The 12,599-nt window shown below is 43.3% G+C and overlaps 1 protein-coding gene across 2 annotated transcripts in view; it reads left to right on the top strand.

The window, feature by feature from the left end:
* CLIC5 (chloride intracellular channel 5) overlaps positions 1-12,599 on the top strand; it is a 167,623-nt gene that overhangs the window by 128,731 nt on the left and 26,293 nt on the right. For both annotated transcript variants that reach the window (XM_004605947.2, XM_055136185.1), the window contains exon 4: positions 8,300-8,406. In XM_004605947.2, coding sequence (XP_004606004.1) covers positions 8,300-8,406 — 107 coding nt within the window. The remainder of the gene's footprint in view (positions 1-8,299; positions 8,407-12,599) is intronic.

Raw genomic sequence — 12,599 nt, 5'->3', positions numbered from 1 at the left:
TCTCATTGAGAGACTTATTGTTACTGTTTTTGACATATCCAATACCCTCGGGTAGCTTGCCAGGCTCTGCCGTGTGGGCTCCATACTCTCGGTACCTTGCTGGGCAATCCGAGAGGGACAGAGGAATTGAACACGGGTCGGCTGCGTGAAAGGCAAACGCCCAACTGCTGTTCAGAGAGATGGTGCCAAGAAAGTTTATTTGTTTATTTTTGTGACTTGAGGCCACACCATGCCCCTCATCTAGGATCTATGCTCAGGAATTATGCCTGGCACTGATCAGGGAACCATATGCCGTGCCAAGATCTGCTGCATAAAAGGCGAGTGCCTCAACCCCTCACAGTCTCTCTGGGCTGTCAGAACAGTTTTAAGCAAAAGTGTTAGAGTCAGTTTTCAAACTTATGAGTGGTCAGAGCAAGGGTGGGGAGGCAGGAAATGGAGAAATCAAATAGGCAAAGCCAAGTGGTGATGCTGCTGGCAAAGTGGGCTCAGCTAAAACAGTGACTATGAAAGTGCGAAGGCACAGGGAGGAGCTGGGACATGCTTGGCAGGTAAAGTCAGTAGGTCTGGGTTACTGAAAAAAAAATCTTGCAGTTATTGTCATTTTATTTATTTAGCAACACTTCTATAGCTTTTCCCTCATCCACCCTAACTCTTGTTCACCCTAAAATTTAAAAAATAGCATCTTGCATTTATTACTAAGTTTTTTTCTAAATTTAGTAATATTGCTATAGCCTTTCCCTTGTCCATTCCAAGTTTTATTTATTTAGCAACACTTCTTTAGTCCTTTCTTTGTGCCCATCATTGCACAGTTGGGGAAAATGAAGCATGAAGAGGTTGACTGATTTAACAAGAATGACTGATTTGACATTGAGAAATCTACTATTACATGTTTAAAGTACTCTCAGTTCAGATTATGCTCTAAGTAAGCCATGGATGTGTATACATTATACATTCTTCCATAAGAGTCATCTCAGCCCTTCACATCCCCAGTTTGTTTTCCATAAGAAAATGGAGAATGAAAAGTGGGAATGAAAAAGCTGCTCCAATCAAGTGTAGTGTAGTGCTCCAATCAAATCCACTCTAGTGTGGGTTTATATCTGTGCCTTCATCACCCGGCTGGGCACCCGCACCCATGACCCAAGCCCAGGCCTCCTCCTAGCTCGACATTGTACACCCAGTCCTGGGCAGACTCAGGATCCTGCCCTTCTGGGAATTCCTTCTACGCTGGGCGCTGGGGCGAAACACACATGAGAAAATAAACACTGTTATCAATCACTACAAAGAATTTAGACTTTGCCTAGGAGACTGGAACACAAAAGTTCCCAGTGAGATGTTTTCCCTTTGAGGAGGGAACTTAGGAGTGGCAGCTGCCATCCAGGCCATAGACGAATGGGATATTGAAGGGGTGAGAAGCAGTGACCCCACCCCTTTTATATATCAGTTTATAGCCATGCGATGGATGGAAGCAAGCCACACTGGGCTGAGATCCCTCCTCAGAAGGCCCCTAGGGCCTAGTGACAGCACATCAACCAATCTGGATTCCCCAGAAGGGTCCTGTGGATGCTTCTGATAGGTCAAACTGGAGCAGGTGCTATGATGACCTCACGGTGATACCCAGTCAGATCCTCCACCCCACTCGGTGGGACCTGCCTCTCTACCCAAAATAAGCCACCAGCCTCAACACTCCCTCTGTCTGGAAGGTCAGATGACCTGAGTCCTGAGACCCCTGGAGGAGTTCTAGAGGGCAGAAAGCTCCCAAACTATTCACCCAAGGTGGGTTGCCCATATGTTTTTCATCACCCCCTATTTGTCAAAGTGTCCTTAAAGCCAAGACATTGTGGGGGCCTTTTTCTCCTTAGCTTTATTTTTTAAAGTGAGAATCCACATGCAAACACTCCAGTACATTTTCATAAAATCACATTGGTCCTACCAAGTGTTTGGTGTCAAAAAGAGAAAGCCAGGAAGTCTCAAATTATTTCTAAATGAGACACACTTCCAGACATGCACAGTATACTTAGCTCTCCAGGGAAGTGTTGGGATGAATGTGGGGATTTGAAACCATTTCCAGGAGCCGGTCAGAGGCAACAGGATTCGAAACTGAGTCTGGAGACCAAACTCTGACCAACTTCCTAGGGTGTATATTGTGTGGACTGGGAAAACAAATCTTCTTCCTCAAAATCTCTCCCCTCCCCTCCAATTTAATCTCTAAAATGAAACTACATCATTTCTAAAATAACTTTCAACAGAGATTCTAGGAGTCCATGAGTTTCTCAAAGTACTTTTTAGGAGCTGGCTGTTTTAAAAAATAATCATAGGGCATAGATGCTTTGATAAGAAGTGGATTGAGAGCAGGGAAAGCATCCATGTGGTAGATACACGTCTAGCATGTGTCAGTCCCAGGGCTGGATCCTCAGTATACTGTGTGGTTCGCAAAACCCTAGTGGTCCCTGAGCACCTTAGGTCCAAGCAGCACAGCATTGCTGGGCTCAGCGCTGCTAGCATCCCCTAAGCCTTGCAGGGGTGGTCTCCAGGGGAAAAACCAAAGAAGTGAGGATGATAGGTTGATAATGCAGTATGTATGTCAGCTAACAAGCATGCGTTGAGTACACTTGGGCTCAGAACATTGTCAAAATTGGAAATCACTCTGAATTCACTGTTATTAAGTACACAGAGATAACTAACAAAAGTTTCTTTATTTTTTAAAAAAAAACCTTGATACTTTTTAACCCTTAAGATGGAGAAATAATCTCAGTAAACCCTGCTGATGGCAATAATGATGGAGAAAAAGGTTTGGGTTCTAATCTGTGCCACTAGTGTGTGTAACACATAGTCTCAATCTTCACAGAATTTCTCATTCAAGCAAAGTTGACTTGATTCCTCCATCATGTAGCTCTTGGGATCTCCTCCAAGGCTTCTCCTGTATTAAACAAAGAACTGGGCTCTTGAACAAAATATTTTTTAGGAGCCGTGGGTATTAGGGTCACATTACTTCCACTCCCATCTTACTAACCAGACAGTCCCAACCCACATCCCACAATGTAACAGACAGAAATCTGGGAACTTCAGAGGAACATGGGTGTTTAAATGGGCACCTGTGGTCTCTGTAAGGTAAGCTCCTGACAATCATTCTAATCTTTCATTCTTACACCTATAAAATGGTAACCATGATGCTGATGGTGTGGAGTTATCATAGAAGAAAATTTTAGATAACCCAGATGCCAGTCATATACTAAGGAGTTCATTCAGTGGCAACTTGCAGTCAGAAAGGGAAGTCACCATTCTGGGACTGTCTTTCAGCTGCAACTGCATGGCAACTAGGAGACCTTAGTTCTTATAAACCACAAATCTGGGGCTGGAGCAATAGCACAGAGGGTAGGGTAGGGCGTTTGCCTTGCACGTGGCCAACCCAGATTCAAATCCCAGTATCCCACATGGTCCCCTGAGCACTGCCAGGAGTAATTTTTGAGTGAGAGCCAGGACTAACCCCTGTGCATCACAGGGTGTGACCAAAAAAGCAAATAAATAAATAAATAAAAACCACAGATCCCTGGGTGTGCCTCTTAATGACTCAACCAGAGCCAGTTCATCTCAAAGAATAATTTGCCTCAGTAGCATAAGACCAGCAAGTATACAGTCAAAGATCAAAAGAGGCAGAAGAGTATATCTGCTCTTCCAAGGAAGGTTGAGCCATGTGGTGAGGAAAAAGGAATATTGGGGAAGGAAGGGAGAGTGGAATTCCTTCGGTTTTTCAGCTCATTCGAAAAATTGCACCATTCATGCCTTCAGGTTCCCTTACATTCAGAAAAGACTTCCCCATCAAGGTGGGAAGACTGTGTCTCCTTTTCCTTCTGGCTCATCGCTGGCCCCAGAAGCTGACCCCTGGTGGGTGCTAATAGAGGTCAGGTTAAATATGAGGGGTCCTTCAGTTTGATTGCTTGATGGTTTATGGCTAATCTGTGGATAGTCAGCTGGGACTTTTAGGGGTCAGAGGAATTTCAACTATAATCCTAATATTTTTTTCTGCTACTATTTACAAAAATTTTTTTCTTTTTTTTTTTTTTTGGTGGAGAAGCCAACTGTCTTGCTTCCCAGAATGAAGCTTAAATAGATGTCTAAGATAAGTTCATTTGAAATGAGATATCTTAAAAACAGTGCAGAGAAATTTTCATCAGTTAGAGCAGGGTTTGGCAAACATTTATATAAAGGACCAGCAAGTAATTCTTGACTTTGGGAACCCATTCGTCTCATTCCCAAGCCTGCTATCATAGAGTAAAAGCAGCCATAGATAATATGCAAATGAATGAATGCTTCTGTGTTCTAATAAAACTTCATGAAAACTAATTTTTGAATTTAATTTAATTTTTGCAAATCACAAAAATAAATATTTCTCTCTTTTTTCCAGTCATATAAAGGTGTAAAACTTTATAGATTGAGGATAGAATATAAACAAATGTTAGGCTGTATTTTTCCCATGAACCCTGGGTTAGAGAAATTTACCATGCCCTTTGATTGTCATCAGGCCACATTGCAATCTTATTATAGAGATATTTCTTTGTGAAGGTCATGCCCAATTCAATCGGCTTAATCAGTGGCTGAATAAATAGGAGTACTCCTACATTTTCTTAAAAAGATGTTTCTTTAAATGAAAAACAATTTTTAGTCTTTTGGAAGAAACATAACACACTCTGTAGATCACTCTTTTGTATATTAAGATGTGGTATAAATATAAGGCTGAAACAAATTCATTAAATGTCTTACCCCTTTGCTTCCATCTACTGGAATTTATGAGATAAACATTTGAAGACATTAACATTTCCAAAGAAATGGAAAGGGACGTTATCTATTTATTAAACCTAGGTAAATCTCAGTATGTAGAATGTGGGACAGAGCTACCGTGATCTCTGACCACGCTGCATTTTGTCCTCTGTCCATCTATTCATGATTTGGAAACACCCACTCTTGGTATCACCCAGATTGTGCCAAAAAGATCATAGAGCTGATCGAATGATGACATAAAGCAAAAGAGAACCCATAAACCCACATAGAAATTCATTTACTAGGTCAGTCTCTTAACATGATGTAAATTCTAAGAGCACTTGATAGTTATTAATGATAATTCAGGGCATTAAACTCTATGAACATTCCAGGTTATATGGAATGACAAAACAGGAAGAAATGGTTCTAAATTCTCATGCTAGGCAGATTGCCTTGCATCTTGCTTTGTGTTCCCAGTGAAAGCAGTTGAATTTGACCATTCTCAGTGTGCTCAGGGCGCATTGTGTGTGTGCAAAATCTGCACACGCCCCCTCCTGGTGGATGGGGGAAACATATCTGATGCTCCATCTGTTCCTGTCTGGGTTCCAGAACTTTGAGGGCAAATGCGGATTCAATGTGATATCATAAGCCCGCATTTTAAGAGCTTACAGATTGAAACTGGTAGGTTGTCATCTTGATTTGACCATCCAGCTACATCTCCTTAAACAATAGCCTCACTTCTCTGTGTGTGATTTTTCTTTTCTTTTAATTTTTTATTGAGTCACCATGTGGAAAGTTACAAAGTTTTCAGGTTTAAATCTCAGTTATACAATGCTCGAATACCCATCCCTTCACCAGTGCTCATATTCCAACACCAAGAATCCCAGTATAGCTCCACCCCGCCCCCCCACACCCCTAACCCCCCCACGCCCCTAGCCCCCCCACCCTTAGCCCCCCCCCCGCCTGTGTAACTAATAAATTTCACTTTACTTTCACTTTGATTGCATACAATATTTCAACAAAACGCACTATTATTGTTTGGAGAGTCTCTCCCCTAAAGTCAGACCTGCTGAAAAAGAAGCATTAGATAATTTGTTTTCCATTGCTGAGGATGAAGAGGTATGAGGTCGAGTGACAACACTTAGCGGCCTCTCGGTTTTGGGTTTCTGTAATTTAGTATTTTAGTAACTAAGTCCAGAGAGATATCTGCCAGAAGTTGCATCGTTGCCAACTTGTACTTCTCAGTTACATTATATTCCACATATGAGTGCAATCTTTCTATGTCTGTCTCTTTCTTTCTGACTCATTTCACTCAACATGATACTTTCCATGTTGATCCATTTATATGCAAATTTCATGACTTCATGTTTTCTGACAGCTACACAGTATTCCATTGTGTAGATGTACCAGAGTTTCTTTAACCAGTCATCTGTTTTGGGGCACTCTGGTTTTTTCCAGATTCTGGCTATTGTAAACAGTGCTAGAAATACATATGCCATCTCTACTATACCGTTTTGCCTCTCCGGGATATATTCCCAGGAGTGGTATTGCTGTCCCCCCCCCCCCGCCGTGCCGTCTTCCTCGGACCCTGGCTCCACCTTTCCTGACCATCCCACCTGTGTGTGATTTTTCTCACATGGAAAATAAACCACTCTAGTACCTATCTGACGAGCAAATGATGACTACGTGGAAAAAGACTAACATAGTTAGTATCTGGCATCTCGTGAGCACGCAAAACAGTTGCACTGATAGCAGAGAAGTACTGATGGAGTATGGGTACAGAAAATCCCATTCTCATGACCCTTCACTATTGGCTGTGAGCCATTCTGTGGTCATCCACCCTCTCTGCTCTTGTAAACTGTGAATGATACTGCTCTCAATACCTGCCTGATGGAAAGAAATCCTGGACCAGTGGCTTTCTAAGAACGCTCTCAGCACCACTGTTCTAACTTAAACAGCTCCTAATATGCTCCCCCAACAAGAATAATGCAAGCAGATGGGCCCACAGAGGAGCAGAAGCCTGGGAGGACCATACATACATGAAAAGCTATGCAGTTCAAACGATTTAAAACATGAAAATGAACCAACTCAATGCCTTTTTTTTAATTAAACATTAAGCAGCCTATCTTCCGGAAGTTTATAACTTCTGCCCTAGAGATCATAGAGATCTCAATGATGTCTCTCTCTCTCTATCTATCTATCTATCTATCTATCTATCTATCTATCTATCTCTGTGTCAAGTAATATTACTTCATTTAGATCAAGACCAATAGAAATAGTCTAACCCCCTTCTGCATTTTATATTCTGGCTTCAAAATGAGATTATGCAAGGGAGAGGGGACAGGATTATTGCTACTCTATCTCCATGCCTGAAATTAAAGTTATTTATTGAAATGAAATTTATTTAACTAATAAAATTAAATTAAATTAAAAATTTTCAAGGTTGGCCGTGATGGCACACTTCTGCACAACAATTGTGTGAAGGATGTTTCAGAAAATGACCCCTCCTTTTCAGAAATGGTTTTGAGTGTGAGCATCAGTGTGAGTATCTTCTTGCATTCCCAAATAAGGTCTAAGCAGCTCTAGATCTAGGTCTAGCTATATCAGAGGACGGACAGAGGTTGACATAGATGTTATTTTAATGTGATTCGGAGGCACAGAGAAATAGTACAGTGTTTGCCTTCCATCCAGCTGACTCAGCTTTGATCTCCGGAACCCCATATGATTTATCAAACCCCACCAGAGTGATCCCTGAGCATAGAATTAGGAGTAAATCTTGAGCTGTTACACTTGTTAGGTGTTACTCAAGAATCAAAAAAGAAAAAAAGTAGTGTGAGTTGGAGAACTCTCAAGAATCCTAAGGTAGAAACAAGTTTATTCTAAATTATGATTAAAGCCTTTTTGGGTTTTGTTCATTAATATTCATGGTAACTGGAGACCCAAACCATTTTTCAAAATTACAACAGTAACATTCCACAGAGATGAAGATGTACATGGGCTCTATTCTTCTGGAAGGTCATGGGAAAGGTTGCAGTGCTCAGGGCATATCATGGCTCTGTACTTAGGAGTGACTCCCTGTGATTCTCAGGGATGATGTTCAGGATTCAGTCAGTACTGGGGATTGAACCAGGGTCAGCTGCATGCAAGACAAGAGCCTGATTCCTTGTATTATCTCCCCAGCTCCTGATTAGAGCTTTTACTTTCTGGGTCATCACTGCATGTGGATGCAGGAAGAAGATTGCTGAGCTCTCTGAGACGTATTCTGGGACCCTGCCTGGGCCTGCATACTCTGTATATTTTCCACATACTCTCTCTCTACTTTGGGGCATTATGGTTTGCAACACAGATACTGAGAGGCCATCACTTTTGGTCCTTTATCTACTTTCAGCACACATCTCCCATCCCGACTGATCCTTCGAACCATCATTTTCTTAGTGATCCCTTCTCTTTTCTAGCTGCCTTCTCCCCACCCATGAGGCAGGCTTCAAACAATGGAAACTCCAGGTTTTTTGACCGAAGATTGCTGATTTCATTTCTCTATCAGGTACCCTAGACTAGCAGCGAAGCACCGGGAATCCAACACAGCCGGCATCGACATTTTCTCCAAATTCTCTGCCTACATCAAAAACACCAAGCAGCAAAACAACGCTGGTGAGTGACTCCCTTCTGCCCAGAGCCCTCTGGTTCCTGCTTAGGACATGCCAGATACCCAGCTCGGAGAAGCACCTGGAACCAATGCTACTTGTCATTCCCATACCCATGTGCCCTTCACCCTGCCACAGTGGGGAGAGGGTGATAGCTCCTCTTTGACTGATGCAGGGGACAAAGCCTATGGATCTCTTCGCTGAAAGGAAGAGCTGCAGCCTGTGTTATGAATATGACTTGAATACACCACGCACAGTGTGCTGCTTTGGGTATACTCCTGTTGGTTTGTTCTAGAATCACTACACATTCCAACTTCCTTTTGGTCCCTGAATGTCTTCGAGTGCAGTGGGGGCTTGGGGTTTGTCAGAATGGTGGTGAGTGATGGAGCAAGTCCCAGCCCTCCACCCCACTCCCTGCTTCCTGCTTCCCTACCACAGACACAAGGATACTGGAGAAGCAACTTCTCAAAGTTTATCACTTCTCTCCGACCCTTAACTTCTGGTGTTGGACACAGAGCTGAGGAGTTCGTTCTTTAAGTTGCCATATCAGAAGCCTCTGAGCACCTCAGTTAAGCACAGAGCATGTCGTCCTTCATGTGCCATAGTCCTTTAAGATTTAACTAGGGGTATTTGCATGGAACTGTCAAACTGAACATGTAAAATACTTGAAGAGCTGTGTTTAGCCATGCGAGGAAGAGGGGGGACTAAGAGAATACTTGCTTGTCCTCTGAGACTGAGGAGGAGGAAGTGTCATGGGATAGAGCCTGGAGCTCAGCCAAGAGTTCAGCAGAGTAAGTGCTTCATGCAGCTTTGTGAATATAAGAGTGAATGAATGAGCAGTGGTTCATAAATCCTTGTGAATGAATGACCATTGAATGAGCATTTTCCCATGAATCTACATGAATAAATGAATGAATGAATATCTCATAAAAGGTACTCCATAGATCTTGGTGAGTGGATGAGTGAATGAGCGACAATCAGATGAACACACAATACACAAAACAGGACAGTAAGTCCTCACTGCTCTGCGAGTTCAGAAGGAAAAGGCAGTTATGGATATCATGGAAGAAAAGGAACAGTACTGGTAGGAATTGACTCAGTAACCAATGAACTGCAATGTGCCAGGCATAGAACTAGATTGTAGAAAAATAACTTTACCTGTCTCCTAGATGGAAGAAAAGAGTTAAATTGATGAAAAGGGCAAACAATAAGATAAGTGATAAATTATGGCTTAAACAATAAGGGTCTGAAAATGTGATGAAAGACCAGGTGCATGGGCAGAGACACACCTACCTACTTCTTGCTGTTCTGAGCAAGAAGTATTTGCCTCTGGGTGCCTTGAAGGAACTTTTTGAAGGGATTTCAACTGGATCACGAGTGGAAAGGAGGTGTCAGTTGGTTGGCAATATAGGGTCACAGACTAGGGAAAGATAAGAGGATGCTAGAGACAGATCAAGAGAAGCAGCCTAAGTGTCCAACTGGGAGACCAATGGCAGCCTTTGTAGCTGCATGAGAAGGTATCATAAGGGGAGTGGCCTTTTAGTACAGGGAACAAGAAGCATGTGGGAAATAGTTTTAAAACACGTAGTGTTCTTGGTGCATTGTTCTTTGAACCCTGCGGTGTCCTGTGTCCACATGGGACCTCCAAAGATGACCTCATTTGGGAATAGGGTTCTTGAAAATGAGTTTAAAGCTCTCAAGATGAGATTCGGTGGAATTAGTGGATTCCGTGTATTCCTTGCATCCAGTGACTGACGCCCCTATCACAAGCGAGAGACACAGAGAGACAGAGGGGAGAGGGCCATGAGAGAACAGAGCAGGGGTGGACCTGCTGCAGGCATGTGCAAGGACCACTCTGGATTCCTGAAGCTGAAATAAGGAAGAGACAGTACCCCAGAGCCTGGGAGGGACGGTGACCCCGCTGGTACTGGATTTGGAAAATGGCTCTAGAACTGTGAGGTGATGTGTGTGCTTGTGTGTGGGGGAGGGGTGGGGAGGCCTGTGACTTTCTGTTGCCCACTTGGTTGTCCTTTGTTGGGAAGGGCAGTGACTGCCACTCTCTGAGTTGGCGACCCAAGTCAAAGAGGAGGAACATGTTCGCACCCCACCCCCCCAGGGCAGAACTGTCTCCTTTATATGGTCTGGCATCCACATGTTGAGTCCTTTTCTCTCTGCCACAAATACCTTCTTTCATACTTGTAAAGAGCCATTAAAAAGATGATCCATTTGGAGCCTTCCAGATTTTTTAAGTTATAAATGCTACTTGCAGGCTATCCCTATTTACAGTTTCTCCTCTTCCCAAAGTCAGAGCAGTAGTTTCCACTGAACAACTGTGGATCAATTTCTTATAAACTCAAGACTCCAGTGTTTGTCATTTCTGCTTCTTCGGTTTCAGCCTGGTTTTCTCACCAGTGAGTGTGCCCTTGTGAATTTTTAATCCCCTCGCGCTTTTGCACATCTTAAAGCACCAGCCTTTCTACTTTTCCAGGAAGCATCTCTCCCAGCTCCACGTCCCAATGCCAGTTTCCTCTACTGCCTATTTTTGGGGGAGGACAACACCCAGTGTGTGGTCAGGGATCACCCCTGGTGATGCTTGAGGGACCATATGCAGTGTCTGGGGTTGAACCGGAGTCTGTTGAATGCCACTCAAGTGCCTCAACCCCTGTCCTAGCTCCCCCACCCTTCTCCCTTTCCTTTACCAGTCCAAAGGCAACTGAAAACAGTGGCTCAAAAGCCAAGGTGTTCATTTACATCCAAAAGGTTAGCCAATGGAATCAGAGAGAGAGTCCAGTGAGTAAGACACTTAACCTTGCATGTGGTGGACACTGTTTCAGTCCCTGGCACCTCATGTGCTCCCCCAAGTCCACCAGATGTGACCCTTCAGTACAGAACCAGAAGTAAGCCTTAAACACAGCTGGGTGTGGTCCAAAAAATAAAGCAACAACAAAAATCCCAAAAGTTTAGTTAAATGCATCAGAAATAATCTTTTCCTTTGACAGAAATGAAAAAAGACAACAAAAGGGGAATATCTCCTTGCCTTTTTAACCAGACCTGCACTGTCATTTCCCTTCCTTCCTTCCTTGAAACCAGAGCTTGTCCACTCCCTTGCTCCCTCCCCTGCTCCTTCCCACCATCCAGTACCTCCCACTTATGGCCAGCTGGTCCAATGGCTCTTAGTTTCCACTGCCAGGGACTAAGGCTCCTTCTGTCCTGTGCGGAGAGTGGTAGCCCCAGGTCCTGTGCATGGACACTGACCCCACAGAAATCCACAGTCCACTCTGCCTTGCCCAGCTGTGCACAGCGGGTAGGGCGTTTGCCTTGCACGTGGCCTACCCAGGTTCGATTCCTCCATTCCTCTCAGAGAGCCTGACAAACTGCCGAGAGTATCTCACCTGCTCAGCAGAGCCTGGCAAGCTCCCTGTGGCATATTCGATATGCCAAAAACAGTAACAACAAGTCTCACAATGGAGACGTTACTGGTGCCCCTTGAGCAGATCGATGAACAATGTGCTACAGTGCTATTGTACTTTATAAGACACTGTGGTTTCAAAGATGTGAAATGGGGAGAAGAGGGGGCATTTTAATCTTGATGAAATATAGTAAGTCATTTTCTTTAAAAAAATATGTTTATGCGGCTGGAGCAATAGCACAGCGGGTAGGGTGTCTGCCTTGCATGCAGCCGACCCGGATTCAAATCCCAGCATCTCATATGGTCCTCTGAGAACCACCAGGAGTAATTCCTGAAATAATCACAGGAGTAACTCCTGTGAATATATATATATGCATATATATATTATAGATTAGGTCATATGGTTACAATAGTGTTAGAGTTTATAGTATTGATATACACAGTTACTGTACCTCACCCCTACCAAAGTGCCCATGATCCACCCCCAACCCTCCCATACTGCCCTTAAGTCACCTTTGGTCCAATTTTTATGTCCTCACTATTCATAAGTTTTGTCACCTAAGATCATGGGTTTTTCATTGTTTGATAATGTCTGTTCTCTTGGTTTTTCCACAGCTGAGTGAGAGCATTGCTATTTGTTTTTCTCCCTCTGACTTATTTCTCTTAACATGATTCCTACCAGTTCCATCCATGTTCCTGCAAACTGCATGATTTCAATTTTCCTTACAATTGCATTATATTTCATTGTGCTTATATACCACAAGTTCATTCATCTCTCGTTAGACATTTGG

The sequence above is a fragment of the Sorex araneus genome, chromosome 4 (genome assembly GCF_027595985.1).
Source record: "Sorex araneus isolate mSorAra2 chromosome 4, mSorAra2.pri, whole genome shotgun sequence".
Taxonomy (NCBI): domain Eukaryota; kingdom Metazoa; phylum Chordata; class Mammalia; order Eulipotyphla; family Soricidae; genus Sorex; species Sorex araneus.
This window is presented reverse-complemented; position numbering and strand designations above follow the sequence as displayed.